The sequence below is a fragment of the Saccopteryx leptura genome, chromosome 3 (assembly GCF_036850995.1).
Source record: "Saccopteryx leptura isolate mSacLep1 chromosome 3, mSacLep1_pri_phased_curated, whole genome shotgun sequence".
Lineage (NCBI taxonomy): Eukaryota > Metazoa > Chordata > Mammalia > Chiroptera > Emballonuridae > Saccopteryx > Saccopteryx leptura.
Genome location: NC_089505.1, coordinates 120,999,896 through 121,019,324, shown reverse-complemented (window position 1 = coordinate 121,019,324; position 19,429 = coordinate 120,999,896). Strand labels below are relative to the sequence as shown.

Below are 19,429 nucleotides of genomic sequence, written 5' to 3'. Positions count from 1 at the left end.
ATTTCCTGGAGTGGGGGCTTTCTGCTGATAAATTCTCTCATCTTTTCTGTATTTGTGAATGTTTTTATATCTCCTTCGTACTTGAAGGATAGCTTTGATGGGTATAGTATTCTTGGCTGAAAGTTCCTCTCTTTCAGGGCTTTAAATATTGGGGTCCACTCTCTTCTAGCTTGTAGAGTTTCTGCTGAGAAATCTGATGATAATCTAATAGGCCTTCCTTTATATGTTGTACTCTTCTTTTCCCTGGCTGCCTTGAGAATTTTTTCTTTGTCATTGGTTTGTGTCATCTTCATTATGATGTGCCTTGGAGTGGGTTTGTTGGGGTTAAGAAAACTCGGTGTTCTGTTTGCTTCTTGAATTTGAGGCTTTAGTTCGTTCCACAGGCTTAGGAAGTTCTTGTCTATTATTTGTTTGAGTATATTCTCCATTCCATTTTCTTTCTCTTCTCCCTCTGATATACCTATTATTCTTATGTTATTCTTTCTGATGGAGTCAGACAATTCTTGTAGGGCTTTCTCATTTTATATTATTTTTGAGTCTCTTTCTTCTTCTCTTTGTTGTGCCTCAAGTTGCTTGTCTTCTATTTCACTAATCCTATCTTCTATCTGGGCTGTTCTATTAGCTAAGCTTGTTACCTCGTATTTCAGCTCGTGAATTGAGTTTTTCATTTCTGTTTGATTTGTTTTTATAGTTTCAATTTCCTGGTAATATATTCTTTGTGATCGTTGAGTTGTTTTCTGATCTCCCTAAATTGCCTTTCTGTGTTTTCTTGTATGTCTCTGAGTATTTTTAAGATTTCTATTTTAAATTCTCTGTCATTTAGCTCCAAGGTTTCCAATATGTTAAATCTTTTCTCCATAGATTTTTCCACATCTATTCGTGTTACCTCTCTATCTTTTGTATCCATAATATTCTATTTCATTTTTCTTATTGGCATCTGAGGGTGGTCTTGTTGATAGCACTAATTAGAATTAATAAAGAATAAAAAGAAAAAAAAGGAAAAAAGGAAAACACCCCACAAAAAAAAAACAGTAATAATTTATTATTTCCCCCTTTTTTCTTTCTTCTCTTTTCCTCCTCTCCCCTCCTTAGGGAAATATCGTGATGACCTGTGAATTATATTATGCTAAATGGAACAAAAACTGCCTATAATGGAGGGCCTGATTTGGGGTGAAGAGTTCAAGGGGCAAAAAAGGGAGTAGGGACCTACTAAATGCTAAAAAAATGAGAAAATCTTAGACAAGTATAAAATGATTTGCTTGTAAGTGATGGTCGACTAAGAGATATAATGAGAGGGATACGAGGGAAACAGAAAAAAGGGGAAAAAATTAAAGAAGAAAAAAAATAAAAATAATAAGTAAAAATCTGTTGTATTAAGTGGAGCAAAGACTAAATACAATGGAGACCTTGGGTTGGGAGGAATGCTAGTGAGTTAAAAAGCAACGTAAAAAGTACCCAAAATGTCACAAAACCAAACAAACAAAAGAAAACCAAAAACAAAAGCAAAAAAAAAAATCCAAAAAAAACTTGAGTTCCAAATTAAATAATTTGTTCGTGATTGAGGATTGAATGGGAGGAAAAGTAAAAGGAGAAAAGAAGAAACGAATAGAAAGGAAAAAATAAGAAAAAGAGAAAAATGAAGGAAGAAAAAAAGGAAAAGAAAAAAAAAACCAAAAGGGGAGAGAGTGAGAGTTAAGGGTTTTGGAGTGTAACCCTAAAGGAGAGTAAGGATGAAAAAAAATAAAATGTAACACTCATGGATAGTGTAGTTCAAGAAAAGGGAAGCATAAGATGGGCAGAGAATAAAAAGATCGAGGTGGAGGAAATAGAAATAATAATAATAAAGGCAATAAGATAGAAGAAACAAACAACAAAAAAAAATTAGTGGAACAAGTTATAAAGTCTGTGGATTTTTCTTGATTTTGAGAAGTTAACTTCTTCCTTTTTCTTTTCTCTCCCTCTTCCTGGTCGGTGACTCTGTACCCCAGACTCTGCCCCTTGTCATGCTTAGGTAGGGATTTGCAGTTGATGGGATTTTATGGCAATGTCATATAATTGGCTTTAGTCTCGCTGGTAGTCAAGGCTTGTTGGCGTTTGCAGGGTCCAACAATGAGAGAGTTTGCTTTCCTGGAGTCTCTCTCCTAGTCTCCCCTTCCTGAATTAGCAGCCTGGTGATCCAGCTATAAGGCTGCCACTGCTTCTGCCTGGGGAGTAAGAGGCTCAAAGAGCTAGGAAATCCCCACTCTATCCCCACTCAGCACAAGGCTCTGGGTAAGGCTCTGGCAGTCAGAGCCTCCAGCATAATCAGGCGGGGCTGGGAGTCAATTGTTGTCAAGGTGACTGTTCAGCGCCTAGCATTCAGTTGGACCACTCAACCCAGGCTTTCCACACTTTGTAGCCTGTTTTAGCTGGGAAGAAGAGGCACTAGTCGCTGCTTGCTGTATAGATCTTAATATCTGCCAAGTCCCTCTTGTTAGCGTATATCCCTGAATATGAATGCTCTGTCAATCAGAAGTTGCCCCCACCCCTTTAGCGAGAGGCACTAAAAAATATCACGCCTCTTGTCTTGGATCGCTGAACTGAGAGAGATCTTATCAATTAGAGCCCCGTGGGTGCGCAGATTTCGTGAGTTAAGCTAATTTCAGTGATTGGATCCGCAGCTGTGCTCCAGAAAGTATTTCAAGCTGCCCGCGCACCCCTCCCCCAATGCTTGATTGTTAGCTTGAATGGCTGGGTGAGATGCCCCGCCCACGGAGAGAATCTCCGGAGTAGGGAAGATAGCTTTGGCGCCCTTCCCGCTTGCTTTGCCGCTGGTGGCTGGGGTGCACTGGGCGCATTGGAGAATGGGGCACTCTGGGTGTGCGGGCGAGTGGGGTGCTCTGGGAGTGTGCACACTTGAAACAGCTGTTGAGTATACTACTGAATGGGTTCTGTTTGAAAATCTGCAAATGCTACAGGAATCCTCCTGTGAAATAGTAATTTTCATAAAATTTGAATTTGCTTACTAGAAACAAGCTTTTTCTGAATCCATAAGTCTATGAGTTCTTCAAACAGTGAACCAGGTTTCACAGAACAGGCTTTAAACAAATCGTTCTTCCAGAGACTGGCTCCAGGGTTTGGTTTCTCCCAGAATTGCAAGTCATGTTGCTGCCATGGGGCGAGTGGGACGTTCAGGGCACACGAGCAAATGGGGTGCTCTGGGCACACGGGTGGCTGGGGACTCTCACTCGCAGTGCGCCGGCCGCTGGGGATGCTCACGGCGCAAGGGAGCTCACTCTGCAACCGGACCGCAGCACGGGGCACGCGTGCGGTTTCTCACGGCACGCCAGCGGCTGCTCGCAGCGCTCAGGCTGTTGCTCCCCAAGTGTGGGCGGGCAATTGCATGTGTGGGTTGACTCACCACAGGCGTACTCCCTCCTCGGCTTGAATGAACGTCCGTGTGGTAGTTAGCTTCCTCCACACCCTCAGCTCCGACCCGTCTCTCAGATTCAAGTGATAACAGTCCTTTCGCTTTCAGTGTGTGTGGAACTCTGGAATGCTCCGAGGATAAATTTTTCTGTTTCTAGTTGATAAATTTGTTGAGATTTGGGGGAGATCTGTCGGACGCTCTGCTCACGGTGCCATTTCTGTGACGTCACCAGTGAGAATTCTTTATTTAAAGTGGAATTTAAATACCATGGTCCCACAGTTTACACAGTCCAATGGCAAACAGCATAAAAATAAGGACAAACACTGTTTGTTGTTGTTGTTTTTAGCAAGAGAAACAGACAGATAGGGACAGACAGACAGGAAGAGGGAGAGATGAGAAGCATCAATTCTTTGTTGTGGCACCTTAGATGTTCATTGATTGCTTTCTCATATGTGCTTTGACGAGGGGCTTCAGCCGAGCCAGTGACCCCTCGCTCAAGCCAGTGACCTTGGGATTAAGCCAGCGACCATGGGATCATGTTTATGATCTCATGCTCAAGCAAGCAATCCTGTGCTCAGCTGTTGATCCCATGCTCAAGCTGGATGAGCCCGTGCTCAAGCCGGCCGCCTCAGGGTTTCAAATCTGGTCCTCATTGTCCCAGGCCAATGCTCTATCCACTGCACTACTTCCTGGTCAGGTGAACAATCACTGGTTTTGGGGGGAAAAAAAACACGATTTTTTGTATCACACATACATTTGAAAAGTTCCTGGTGTGTAAACTATCCAGCACACTTGAAACAGCTGTTGAGTATACTACTGAATGGGTTCTGTTTGAAAATCTGCAAATGCTACAGGAATCCTCCTGTGAAATAGTAATTTTCATAAAATTTGAATTTGCTTACTAGAAACAAGCTTTTTCTGAATCCATAAGTCTATGAGTTCTTCAAACAGTGAACCAGGTTTCACAGAACAGGCTTTAAACAAATCGTTCTTCCAGAGACTGGCTCCAGGGTTTGGTTTCTCCCAGAATTGCAAGTCATGTTGCTGCCACTAGAGGGCAGGAGAGCACTAGGCAGCTTTAATTTCTAGGTCAGAAATCATGGTGGGGAGGCTTGTTTTTGTTTTTGTTTGTATTTTTCTGAAGTTGGAAACGGGGAGGCAGTCAGACAGACTCCCGCATGCACCTGACTGGGATCCACCCCGGCATGCCCACCAAGAGGCGATGTTCTGTCCATCTGGGGCATTGTTCTGTTGCAACCAGAGCCATTCTAGCACCTGAGGCAGAGGCCATAGAGACATCCTCATCACCCAGGCCAACTTTGCTCCAATGGAGCCTTGGCTGCAGGAGGGGAAGAGAGAGACAGAGAGGAAGGAAAGGGGGAGGGGTGGAGAAGCAGATGGGCGCTTCTCCTGTGTGCCCTGGCCGGGAATCAAACCCGGGACTCCTGCACGCCAGGCCAACGCTATACCACTGAGCCAACTGGCCAGGGCCCATGGGGTTTTTTTTTTTAATTTTTAATTTACTTTTTCAATTCAATTAACTTCATTCTAATATTAAAGTATTTTAAGCCTATCTCTGCGTGACAAGTCCTGAGTTAGGAGATGGGAAAGATAATGTTCCTGCCTTTAGGAGTTCAGAGTCAGGAAACCAGTACCTCTACTTCAGACAGATATCACTCATTCATTCTTTCTTTCACTTACTTATTCACTTATTGAAGATTCCCTTATTGAAGATTGTGGAATGTTACATGCTCTTTGCACTTTCCTGGGCACTGCATGGTGATGTACCCTTGAGTAAAACTCTAATGGAGACTTGGAGTCAGGAAAGGAAACATGCAGCCGGCAGAGGAGGTGAAGACGGGACGTCTTTCAGCTTAGCCTTGAGCATGTGGCAGGCAAAGGTGGAGGGATGTCTTTATCCATGATCTCAACAACATAAGATGACTTAGAAGTGGAGTTTGACAGGTAAGAAGTAAGTGAGGCAACCATTCATAGAGGGCTTTGATTTGGTCATGTCCTACCTGTGGTGAGTTATTGGAAGGGCTGAGCTGGGTCTTGGCTTCAATGTAGAGGAAGAGAAGGCAGAGAGACAGAAAAGTCCAGGTGAGGAGACTGACAAATGTCAAGGAAAAACATTTATGCTACAGAAAAGAAAAGCTACATCAGCTAGTAGGGTGAAAGATGTGGGAGAGGCAGGAGTCTGGACCATTTGTGAGCAACTGATTGAAAGTCGCTAATTTCTAGTTGCCCCAGGAAACTTCCCTGTTGTCATTCTCATTTCCTCACACAATTTCATCCCTCCTTCTCTGTGAACCTTTCCTTCTCTTTGAGAATAGAAGCCCCACTGTGTCCACCAGATCTGAGAATGTGGCCTCACCCCCCTTTATATCATGCCATGACCTGGCTTCCACATTGTGAAACCAGAAACTGCTTATGTCAGGAGTAACCAAACTAATAATGAACATTAAAGTGGTTCACTGGACTTGACCTGGTAGCTTAGTGCACTGACCTCTCCCTAAGAAGATTTCATGCCTGTTGAGAACAGACATAGGAGTTAGGGGCTAGTTGTAGAAGACAGATAGACTTTGTCAAAGTTCAGGGGCAGAATGTGAAGCAAGGCTCGTGTGGCAGAAGAGTGCGTGACTGACCAGGAAGGAAATCAGATTGACTCACATCAGAATCCCCTGGTCCTGGCAAGGGCTCAGTAGCCATTGCCTGCCTAGCTCAATACAGGTTTTGAGACCATTTCTCATGTTGTTTTCCATCCCTGGTCCAGGAACTGCATCGGGAAGCATTTTGCCATGAACGAGCTGAAGGTGGCCGTGGCCTTGACCCTACTTCGCTTTGAGCTGGTAGCGGATTCTTCCAGAGTCCCCATCCCTATACCAGAAATTGTGTTGAAGTCTAATAATGGGATCCACCTGCAGCTCAGGAAGCTCCTCTAACCCTTGATGACACAAGGACAAGCTCTGAGGAACTCCTTCCTGCCTTCCTGTTACCCACTCCCATCCCCTGTCTCTCTTATCAATTCCTGCCTTCCATCTGCGTGCCTGCCAATCTCCCTGATCTCCTCCGGGCCTCTGCCTGTCCGACCTCTCCCTGTCTTTTCCATTTTCTGCTTGCTGTCTTTCCCTGTATTAGTTTCCTTTAGCTGGTATAGTAATTTACCGTAGCATCAGTGACTAAAACATTTCAATAGTTTTCTCCTGGGTTCTGGAGTCAGAAATCTGAAATGGGTTTCTCGGGACACAACTGAGGTGTTCGCAGAGCCCCACACATACACACACCTCCCAGGCTCTAGGAGAGAATCCCTGCCATTGTCTCTCCAGCATTTGAGCTGCATTGTTACATTCCTTGCCTTCTGGAGCCTTCCTCCATCTTCAAATCCAGCAGCATCTACAAATGTCTCTCTGCTTTTGTCTTCACACTTCCTTCTCTTTTATAGGACAGTTGTGATTACATGGGCCCACTATAATAAAACAGGACATAGGCCTTGGCTTGACAGTACAGTTTATGGGAATGTGGTTCTGACATGACAAAGTTGCAGGTTCTATCCCCAGTCAGGGCACATACAAGTAACAACCAATGAATGCATGAATAAGTAAAACAAGTCAATGTTTCTCTCTCTCCCTCTTTTTTTCTCTCTCCTTCTTCATATCTGTCTAAAAAATTAATAAGTATTAATTATTAAAAATTAAAAAATAAAGAATAAGACATAGTTACAACATGCAGGGATTAGACCTTGGACATTGGGAGCCTTTATTCTACCTAAAAACTCCCTGTGTGACTACCATCGTTCCTTGTTCCCAGGTCCCTTCTGTGGGTTACCTGTCTACACATGTGTCATTTCATAACCTCACCTTCTTTCTACTTTCCTGGAATAAAGTTCATAATGTCATGTGAAGTGTTTACTCCTAGGAGGAGATGGGTGAAGAGAAGAGAGAAGTGGAGGATAGATAAAGGAGAAATGGAAGGGAAAAAATATTTGATCTGTGGTGCCAGGACCCATTACCTCAGAGACCAGGAGTTAAGCTGCTATCCAGGAGAGATTTGGAATATCCCAGTGGGCAAATAAGTGTGACCAGGGAGAAGGGATGTCAGTAAAGATCTGGTTGCACCTTCTCCCAGGACAGGCTCTTGGCAGTCCTCTGCACCTCTTGTCAAATACCCAAATGGCAGAGGGGCTTCTACGAACCTGCAACATTTGGTGAATATGTGAGTGGTGGTCCTCTTGCCCTTGGGGGTCTGCTCTCCTTGTCCTTCTCCACTAGCTTCTCTCAATTCAAAGATGTTCTCTTGATGATTTTAAACACAGGTCATCCTCCTGGGCAAACCCTTGCCATTCCTAGTCCATGATCCTATATGTCATATATGGACCTCCCGGCACCCCACTGCCTTCAGTGGGATACCTCATCGTGCTCCCTGAAGGGCTTCTCCCTTAATCAGTACCAGTAGCCAGAATCTCCCTCCCAGTCTTCTGACCTCCTAGGTCACTGGGGAAGTTCAACCCTGCTCTAAGAAGGGAAAGGATGGACACTTAGTGCTTAATGAGACATAGAGCAGAAAAATGAGCTGAGAGCATCCTGAACAGGAAGTTTGGCAGGTCCAATGATATCAGGTGAAGCAGAGAGACTCAGCACCCATGTGAGAAAGCACAGGACAATGGAAACATGGACTTCTGGGTGATCAGCTATGCTCATGTGCTTCAACCACAATATTCCACTGGGGTGAGGAGAGGGACCAACATGTAACCCTGCTGGCTTCGGGTAATGGAAAAAAACCAGCCTGAGTTTACATTCACATGCACAACTGCATGACACATACACAGTGTTAAGGTCCAAAAACTACTCATAATGATAGCTGTCAAATGAAGGTACAAGAATGGTAGTTAAAGCTGTGTTTTAGACTGGAGGTTAGGACCTTCCTCCCAGGTTTCTTTCTGATCTTGCAAACTCAGCTTGTATGCCTCCTACTCCAGAAAGCATTTCCTGACAGGTAGGGATTCAGGTTGACAGGGCAGGACCAGGAGTCATTACTCCCACACAACACACACACACACACACACTTTTTCCCTGTCAAGCAGCCCAGATATAAAAGAAGAGAAAGGCCAAGAATGGTGAGCTCTTCTGTACAGTCTGTGTGTAAGTCAGATCTGCAGTAATGTTACAGAAGGAGTTTCCTGCTAGAGGAAACTCTACCCTGACTAAGCTTTGGGGATTATCCAATCCTGTGATGCTAAGACTGATCCAGAACCCTAGCATCATTTGAAAAATAAATTGACACATGTTGTTTCTGTTTGTTTGTTTGTTTGTTTGTTTGTTTTTTCTGAAGTTAGAAGAAGGGAAGCAGTCAGACAGACTCCCGCATGCACCCGACCGGGATCCACCCAGCATGCCTACTAGGGGCAATTCTCAGCCCATCTGGGGCACTACTCTATTGCAGCCAGAGCCATTCTATCACCTGAGGCGGAGGCCATGGAGCTGTCCTCAGCACCTGGACCAACTCTGCTCCAATGGAGTCCTGGCTGCAGGAGGGGAAGAGAGACACAGAGAGGAAGAAGAGGGGAAAGGGTGGAGAAGCAGATGGGTGCTTCTCCTATGTGCCCTGACCAGGAATCGAACCCAGGACTTCCACACACCAGGCCAATGCTCTACCGCTGAGCCAACTGGCCATGGCACCACACGTTGTTTTAGAGAGTTGTGGTAGATGGTGAAGGAGAAATGATTTTTAGACATGAATGGCTTTCCTCATATTCTTGAAAATAAGCATCCCTCAAGTCTGCAACAGTAGAAGCCTGATTACTTCCCACAGAGACCCAATGGTGTGTGAATAAAGTATGGGTCTCCTGGTGGTGAAAAGGGCCAGAGATACCAGGCCTCTTGGAGCTCCACACTTAGGAATGTATTTAGCTGAGAATGTAAAAGACCTGTACTCAGACATTTATAAGATTCTAAAGAAAGAAATTGAAGAAGATGCAAACAAGTGGAAGCATATACCATGTTCATGGATAGAAAAATTTAACATTGACCTGTGGTGGCGCAGTGGATAAAGCGTCGACCTGGAAATGCTGAGGTTGCCGGTTCGAAACCCTGGGCTTGCCTGGTCAAGGCACATATGGGAGTTGATGCTTCCTGCTCCTCTCCCCTTCTCTCTCTCTCTCTCCTTTCTAAAATGAATAAAAAAGAAAAAGAAAAAGAAAAAAAAAGAAAAATTTAACATCATTAAAAGTTCCACATTACCCAAAGCAAACTATAGATTCAAAGCAATTCCCATCAAAATACCAATAGTGTAATTCATAAAACCAGAACAAAAAAATTTTGGAACCACAAAAGACCTTGAATAGCCACAGCAATCCTAAATAAAAAGAATAAAGTTGGAAAAAATCACACTACCTGATGTCAAACTATGCTATAAGTATGTAGTAACCAAAATAGTATGATATGGCATAAAAATGGACATATAAATAATGGTACAGAATAGAGAGCCCAGAATTCAACCTACACCTATATGGTTAACTAATATTTAATAAAGGAGGCCAGAACATGCAATGGGTTAAAAACAGCCTATTCAATAAATGGTATTGGGAAAATAAGACAATAGGTGCAAAAATATAAAACTAGACCACCTTCTTGCACCATACACAAGAATAAACTCAGAATGGATTAAAGACTTAAATATTAGACACAAAACTAAAAAAAAAAATTCTAGAAGAAAACCTAAGCAGTAAAATCTCAGATATTTCTCATAGCAATATTTTTTCAGATATATCTTCTTGTGCAAAAGAAAAAGCAAACAATTGGAACTAAATCAAACTAAAAAATATTTTCATAAAAAAGATACCATCAAAAAAATGAATACAGCCCACTGATACAATAAGAGAATATATTTGATGATACATATGATAAGGTATTCATATCCAAATTTTATAAAGAACTTATAAAACTCAACACCAAAAAAAATCTAATTAAAAATGACAAATGACCTGAATAGAAACTTTCTAAAGAGTACATACAGATAGCCAATATGAAAAGATGCTCAACCTCACTAACCATCATAGAAATGCAAATTAAAATCACAATAAGCTATCACTTCACACCAGTCAGAATGGCCATTATCAGTAAATCAACAAACAACAAATGCTGCTGAGGGTGTGGAGAAAAGGGAACCCTTATGCACTACTGCTGGGAATGCATATATATTGGTACAGCCATTGTGAAAAGCAGTATGAAGTTATCCAAAAAAATTAAAGCTGAAACTCCTTTTGACACTGCAATGCATTTCTTGGAATATATCTTAAAATTCCAAACTAATTCAAAAGAATATATTCACCACTATGTTCATTGCTGTGGTATTTACAATAGCCAAGATCAGGAAACAACCCAAGTGGCCATCAGTAGATGAGTACATTAAAGAGCTGTGGTACATTTACATAATGGAATACCATGTGGCCGTAAAAAAAAAAAAAAAAGAAATCTTACCTTTTGTAACAGTATGGATAGATCTGGATATTATTATTCTAAGTGAAATAAGCCAGTCAGAGACAGACAAGTACCATATAATTTCACTCATATGGAGACTCTAATGAACAAAAAGAAATAAAAAAAATAGAATCAGACTCATACATAGAGAGAAGGCTAACACCTGTCAGGGGAAGAGGTCTGGGAGAAGGTATGGAAAGATAAGATAAAAAAGGGACCAAAAAAGCTCATGAACTTGGACAAAAGTGTGGTGATTGCTGGGACACTAAAGGTGAAGGAGGGTATGGGGAGACGGATGGTGATGGACAAACATGATTTGAGAGGATGAACATAAAATACAGTGTATAGAGATGTGTTTTAGATTTAGGCACCCGAAACCTAAATCATTATGTTAACTAGTATCACCCTAATAAATTCAACTAAAGAAAGAAAAAGTAGCTTGCCCTAAGCCCCTTCTCTGTGGACTGGGAATTCTAAGATCCTTTCTCTTCTCCTTCTTGTTACCTCTGAGCCACGCCAGATGTGTTGATTTCCCCAGTCCTTCTGCAAGACACAACCAGTGAAGCACAGAAACCTCTGAATGTGTCTTATTGTATTGCTCTGTTACCTTAACCAATTCTCATATTTTAAAACTGGGTAGAGAAGTGGGAACCTCCAGAAAAGGAAAAGAAGCAAGCACTGAAGTGTGAGAGAAAACAGGAGCATCAAGTATTGTGAAATACATGCAGAGAACACAGACATTTGAAGTAAAACATGACTGTCAAGTGCTCCTGAGACAAGGATCAAGTTTAAAATATGTTCACTGGGCACCAGCCAGTTACCTCAGTCATTTAGAGCATCATCCCAAAACACCAAGCTTGCAGGCACATGGAAGATAAATGTACAACTAAATGGAACCAATAAATGTACCAAAAAATGTACAACTAAGTGGAACAAGAAATGAATGATTCTCTCTCTCTCTCCCTTTTTTCCTTTGTCTCTCTAAAATCAATCAATAAAATAATTTTTTAAAATGTGTTCATTGATAAAAGTCCAGGCCCAGATGGCTATACCAGCAAATTTTATCAAACCTTCAAAGAAGACTTGGTTCCTATTCTACTCAAAGTCTTCCAAAAAATTGAAGAAGAAGCAATACTTCCAAACACATTTTATGAGGCAAACATAACCCTTATACCAAAACCAGGCAAGGATGGCACAAAAAAAGAAAACTACAGACCAATATCTCTAATGAATACAGATGCTAAAATACTAAACAAAATACTAGCAAATCGAATACAACATATTAAAAAAATAATACATCATGATCAAGTGTGATTCATCCCAGAATCTCAAGGATGGTTCAACATACGTAAAACGGTTAACGTAATACACCATATCAACAAAACAAAGAACAAAAACCACATGATCTTATCAATAGACGCAGAAAAGGCTTTTGATAAAATACAACACAATTTTATGTTTAAGACTCTCAACAAAATGGGTATAGAAGGAAACTATCTCAACATGATAAAGGCCATATATGATAAACCATCAGCTAACATCATATTAAATGGCACTAAACTGAAGGCTTTCCCCCTTAAATCAGGAACAAGACGGAGTGATGTCATGGAAATGGCGCCGTGAGCAGCGCGTCCGACAGATCTCCCCAAATCTCAACTAGAAACAGAAAAATTTATCCTCGGAGCATTCCGGAGTTCCACACAAACTGAAAGCGAAAGGACTGTTATCACTTGAATCTGAGAGACGAGGGTGTGGAGGAAGCTAACTACCACAGGGACGTTCATTCAAGCCACGGAGGGAGTGCGCCTGTGGTGAGTCGGCCCACACTCGGGAGCGGCGAGCAGCCGGCACGTGCCCGGTGCCGGGGTCCGGTCACAGAGCGAGCACCGCCAGCGTCCCCAGCGGCCCGCGCACTGCGAGTGAGAGTCCCCAGCCACCGGTGCCCGGAGCACCCCATTCGCGCGCGTGCCCTGGGCGTCCCATGAGCGCAGAGCACCCCACTGGCCCGCACACCCAGGGTGCCCCATTATCCCGCGCGCCTGGTGTGCCCCAGCCGCCAGCGGCGGGGCAAGCGGGAGAGGCGCCAGGGCTGTCTTCCTACTTGGGAGATTCTCTGCGTGGGCAGGGCACCTCACCCAGCCATTCAAGCTAACAATCAAGCATTGGGGGATGGGCGCGCGGGCAGCCTGAAATACTTTCTGGAGCACAGCTGCGGATCCAATCACTGAAATTAGCTTAACCCATGAAATCTGTGCACCCACGGGGCTCTAATTGATAAGATCTCTCTCAGTTCAGCGATCCAAGACAAGAGGCGTGATATTTTTTAGTGCCTCTCGCTAAAGGGGCGGGGGCAACTTCTGATTGACAGAGCCTCCATATTCAGGAATAAACGCTAACAAGAGGGACTTGGCAGATAATAAGATCTATACTACACTAGTCGCAAGCAGAGACTAGTGCCTCTTCTTCCCAGCCAAAACAGGCTACAAAGTGTGGAAAGCCTGGGTTGAGTGGTCCAACTGAATGCTAGGTGCTGAACAGTCACCTTGACAACAATTGACTCCCAGCCCCGCCTGATTATGCTGGAGGCTCTGACTGCCAGAGCCTTTCCCAAAGCCTTGCACTGAGTGGGGATAGAGTGGGGATTTCCTAGTTCTTTGAGCCTCTTACTCCCCAGGCAGAAGCAGTAGCAGCCTTATAGCTGGATCACCAGGCTGCTAATTCAGGAAGGGGAGACTAGGAGAGAGACTCCAGGAAAGCAAACTCTCTCATTGTTGGACCCTGCAAACGCCAACAAGCCTTGACTACCAGCAAGACTAAAGCCAATTATGTGACATTGCCATAGAATCCCATCAACTGCAAATCCCTACCTAAGTGTGACACAGGGACAGAGCCTGGGGTACAGAGTCACTGACCAGGAAGAGGGAGAGAAAAGAAAAAGGAAGAAGTTAACCTCTCAAAATCAAGAAAAATCCACAGACTTTATAACTTGTTCCACTAATTTTTCATTGTTGTTGTTTGTTTCTTCTATCTTATTGCCTTTATTATTATTATTTCTATTTCCTCCACCTCGGTCCGTTTATTCTCTGCCCGTCTTATGCTTCCCTTTTCTTGAACTACACTACCCATGAGTGTTACATTTTATTTCTTTTCTTCATCCCCACTCCCCTTTAAGGTTACACTCCAAAACACTTAACTCTCACTCTCTCCCCTTTTGTTTTTTTTTGTTTTGCTTTATTCTGTTTTTTTCTCTTCCTTTTTTACTTCCTTTGTTTTTCTCTTTTTCCTATTTTTTCCTTTCTATTCGTTTCTTCTTTTCTCCTTTTACTTTTCCTCCCATTTAATCCTCAATCACAAACAAATTATTTAATTTGGGACTCAAGTTTTTTTTGGTTTTTTTTTTTGCTTTTGTTTTTGGTTGTTTGTTTGTTTGTTTGTTTGTTTGTTTTTGTGGCATTTTGGGTACTTTTTACATTGCTTTTTAACTCACTAGCATTCCTCCCAACCCAAGGTCTCCATTGTATTTAGTCTTCGCTCCACTTATTACAACAGATTTTTACTTTTTATTTTTATTTCTTTTCTTCTTTGTTATTCTTTTTCCCCCCTTTTTTCTGGTTCCCTCTTATCCCTCTCATTATATTTCTTAGTCAACCATCACTTACAAGCAAATTATCTTATGCTTGTCTAAGATTTTCTCCTTTTTTTTTTTTTGCATTTAGTAGGTCCCTACTCCCTTTTTTTGCCCCTTGAACTCTTCACCCCAAATCAGGCCCTCCGTTATAGGCAGTTTTTGTTTCATTTAGCATAATATAATTCACAGGTCATCACGATATTTCCCTGAGGAGGGGAGAGGAGGAGAAGAGAAGAAAGAAAAAACTGGGAAATAATAAATTATTACTGTTTTTTTTGTGGGGTGTTTTACCTTTTTTTTTTTTTTTTTTTTACTTTTTACTCTTTATTAATTCTAATTAGTGCTATCAACAAGACCACCCTCAGATGCCAATAAGAAAGAGGAAATCAAATATTATGGATACAAAAGATAGAGAGGTAACACAAATAGATGTGGAAAAATCTATGGAGAAAAGATTTAACATATTGGAAGCCTTGGAGCTAAATGACAGAGAATTTAAAATAGAAATCTTAAAAATACTCAGAGATATACAAGAAAACACAGAAAGGCAATTTAGGGAGATCAGAAAACAACTTGACAATCACAAAGAATATATTACCAAGAAAATTGAAACTATAAAAACAAATCAAACAGAAATGAAAAACTCAATTCACGAGCTGAAAAACAAGGTAACAAGCTTAGCTAACAGAACAGCCCAGATAGAAGATAGGATTAGTGAAATAGAAGACAAGCAACTTGAGGCACAACAGAGAGAAGAAGAAAGAGACTCAAAAATAATAAAAAATGAGAAAGCCCTACAGGAATTGTCTGACTCCATCAGAAAGAATAACATGCCCTGGCCGGTTGGCTCAGCGGTAGAGCGTCGGCCTAGCGTGCGGAGGACCCGGGTTCGATTCCCAGCCAGGGCACACAGGAGAAGCGCCCATTTGCTTCTCCACCCCTCCGCCGCACTTTCCCTCTCTGTCTCTCTCTTCCCCTCCTGCAGCCAAGGCTCCATTGGAGCAAGGATGGCCCGGGCGCTGGGGATGGCTCTGTGGCCTCTGCCCCAGGCGCTAGAGTGGCTCTGGTCGCAACATGGCGATGCCCAGGATGGGCAGAGCATCGCCCCCTGGTGGGCGGAGCATCGCCCCTGGTGGGCGTGCCGGGTGGATCCCGGTCGGGCGCATGCGGGAGTCTGTTTGACTGTCTCTCCCTGTTTCCAGCTTCAGAAAAATTAAAAAAAAAAAAAAGAAAGAAAGAATAACATAAGAATAATAGGTATATCAGAGGGAGAAGAGAAAGAAAATGGAATGGAGAATATACTCAAACAAATAATAGACAAGAACTTCCCAAGCCTGTGGAAAGAACTAAAGCCTCAAATTCAAGAAGCAAACAGAACACCGAGTTTTCTTAACCCCAACAAACCCACTCCAAGGCACATCATAATGAAGATGACACAAACCAATGACAAAGAAAAAATTCTTAAAGCAGCCAGGGAAAAGAAGAGTACAACATATAAAGGAAGGCCTATTAGATTATCATCAGATTTCTCAGCAGAAACTCTACAAGCTAGAAGAGAGTGGACCCCAATATTTAAAGCCCTGAAAGAGAGGAACTTTCAGCCAAGAATACTATACCCATCAAAGCTATCCTTCAAGTACGAAGGAGATATAAAAACATTCACAAATACAGAAAAGATGAGAGAATTTATCAGCAGAAAGCCCTCACTCCAGGAAATACTAAAGGGGGTTTTCCAACCAGATTCAAAGAACAAAAGAAAACAAAACCACAAGTAACAGCTCCACCAAGAACACAATAAAACCAAACTTAAACTGTGACAACAAAAGAAAAAAAGGGGGGAGAGGATGAAGATTAACAGTAGCAAAGGACGATGAAGTGCAGAAATACTCATAAGATAGGGTACTACAATGAATATGGTAGGTACCCTTTTCATTACTTAATGGTAACCACCCTTGAAAAAACCACCACAAAAACACTTGACTTAAAAAAGGTAGCAACAGAGGAAAGAAGAATGGAATACAAACAAACAAAAACAAATGATAGAAAAACAAAAGAGAAGTATCAAACAAGATACAAAACTAACAGAAAGCAATTTATAAAATGGCAATAGGGAACCCACAAGTGTCAATAATTACACTAAATGTAAATGGATTAAACTCACCAATAAAAAGACACAGAGTAGCAGAATCGATTAAAAAAGAAAATCTAACTGTATGCTGCCTACAAACACATCTAAGCAACAAGGATAAAAACAAATTCAAAGTGAAAGGCTGGAAAACAATACTCCAAGAAAACAACACCCAAAAAAAAGCAGGTGTAGCAATACTCATATCTAATAATGCTGACTACAAGACAGAAAAAGTACTCAGAGACAAAAATGGTCATTTCATAATGATTAAGGGGAAGTTGAATCAAGAAGACATAACAATCCTTAATATATACACACCAAACCAAGGAGCACCAAAATATATAAGACAGCTACTTATTGACCTTAAAACAAAAACTAACAAAAATACAATCATACTTGGAGACCTCAATACACTGCTGACGGCTCTAGATCGGTCATCCAAACAGAGAATCAATAAAGATATAGTGGCCTTAAACGAAATATTAGAACACCTGGATATGATAGACATCTACAGGACACTTCATCCCAAAGTGACAGAGTATACATTTTTCTCTAGTGTACATGGAACATTCTCAAGAATTGACCATATGTTGGGCCACAAAGACAATATCAGCAAATTTAGAAAAATTGAAATTGTGCCAAGCATATTCTCTGATCATAAAGCCTTGAAACTAGAATTCAACTGCAAAAAAGAGGGGGAAAAACCCACAAAAATGTGGAAACTAAACAACATACTTCTAAAAAATGAATGGGTCAAAGAAGAAATAAGCGCAGATATCAAAAGATATATACAGACAAATGAAAATGACAATACGACATATCAGAATCTCTGGGATGCAGCAAAAGCAGTAATAAGAGGAAAGTTCATATCACTTCAGGCCTATATGAACAAACAAGAGAGAGCCCAAGTAAACCACTTAACTTCACACCTTAAGGAACTAGAAAAAGAAGAACAAAGACAACCCAAAACCAGCCGAAGAAAGGAGATAATAAAATTCAGAGCAGAAATAAATGAAATAGAGAACAGAAAAACTATAGAAAAAATCAATAAAACAAGGAGCTGGTTCTTTGAAAAGATCAACAAAATTGACAAACCCTTGGCAAGACTCACCAAGGAAAAAAGGCACAGGACTCAAATAAATAAAATCCAAAATGAAAGAGGAGAAATCACCACAGACATCATAGATATACAAAGAATTATTGTAGAATACTATGAAAAACTATATGCCACCAAATACAACAATCTAGAAGAAATGGATAAATTCCTAGAACAATACAACCTTCCTAGACTGAGTCATGAAGAAGCAGAAAGCCTAAACAGACCAATCAGCAGGGAGGAAATAGAAAAAACTATTAAAAACCTCCCCAAAAATAAAAGTCCAGGCCCAGATGGTTATACTAGTGAATTCTATCAAACATTCAAAAAGACTTGGTTCCTATTCTACTCAAAGTCTTCCAAAAAATTGAAGAAGAAGCAATACTTCCAAACACATTTTATGAGGCCAACATAACCCTCATACCGAAACCTGGCAAGGATGGCACAAAAAAAGAAAACTACAGACCAATATCTCTAATGAACACAGATGCTAAAATACTAAACAAAATACTGGCAAATCGAATACAACAACATATTAAAAAAATAATACATCATGATCAAGTGGGATTCATCCCAGAATCTCAAGGATGGTTCAACATACGTAAAACGGTTAACGTAATACACCATATCAACAAAACAAAGAACAAAAACCACATGATCTTATCAATAGTTGCAGAAAAGGCTTTTGATAAAATACAATACAATTTTATGTTTAAGACTCTCAACAAAATGGGTATAGAAGGAAAATATCTCAACATGATAAAGGCCATATATGATAAACCATCAGCCAACATCATATTAAATGGCATAAAACTGAGGACTTTCCCCCTTAAATCAGGAACAAGACAAGGTTGTCCACTCTCTCCACTCTTATTTAACGTGGTGCTAGAAGTTCTGGCCAGAGCAATCAGACTAGACAAAGAAATAAAAGGCATCCATATCGGAAAAGAAGAAGGAAATGTATCACTTTTTGCTGATGATATGATCCTATACATCGAAAACCCGAAGGACTCCACAAAAAGATTACTAGAAACAATAAACCAATACAGTAAGGTCACAGGATACAAAATTAACATACAAAAGTCCATAGCCTTTCTATATGCCAACAATGAAATATTAGAAAATGAACTCAAAAAAATAATCCCCTTCACGATTGCAACAAAAAAAATAAAACGCCTAGGAATAAACATAACAAAGAATGTAAAGGACCTATATAACGAAAACTACAAAGCATTATTAAGAGAAATAGAAAAAGACACAATGAGATGGAAAAATATTCCTTGTTCTTGGATAGGAAGAATAAACATAATTAAAATGGCCATATTACCCAAAGCAATATATAAATTTAATGCAATTCCCATCAAAATTCCTATGACATTTTTTAAAGAAATGGAACAAAAATCATCAGATTTATATGGAACTATAAAAAACCCCGAATAGCCAAAGCAATCCTAAGGAAAAAGAATGAATCTGGGGGCATTACAATACCTGACTTTAAACTATATTATAGAGCCACGATAATCAAAACAGCATGGTATTGGCAGAAAAATAGACACTCAGACCAATGGAAAAGAATAGAAAGCCCAGAAATAAAACCACATATATATGGTCAAATAATCTTTGATAAAGGGACCAACAACACACAATGGAGAAAAGAAAGCCTCTTCAACAAATGGTGTTGGGAAAACTG

At 41.0% G+C, this 19,429-nt stretch overlaps 1 protein-coding gene across 1 annotated transcript in view; it reads left to right on the top strand.

The window, feature by feature from the left end:
* Positions 1-6,489, top strand: part of LOC136400106 (cytochrome P450 4A11-like) — a 31,045-nt gene extending 24,556 nt beyond the window's left edge. Inside the window, exon 12 of the mRNA XM_066376202.1 lies at positions 6,186-6,489. Within this exon, the coding sequence (XP_066232299.1) occupies positions 6,186-6,354 (169 nt within the window). The 3' untranslated portion in view covers positions 6,355-6,489. The remainder of the gene's footprint in view (positions 1-6,185) is intronic.
* The last annotated feature ends 12,940 nt before the right edge of the window (positions 6,490-19,429 follow it).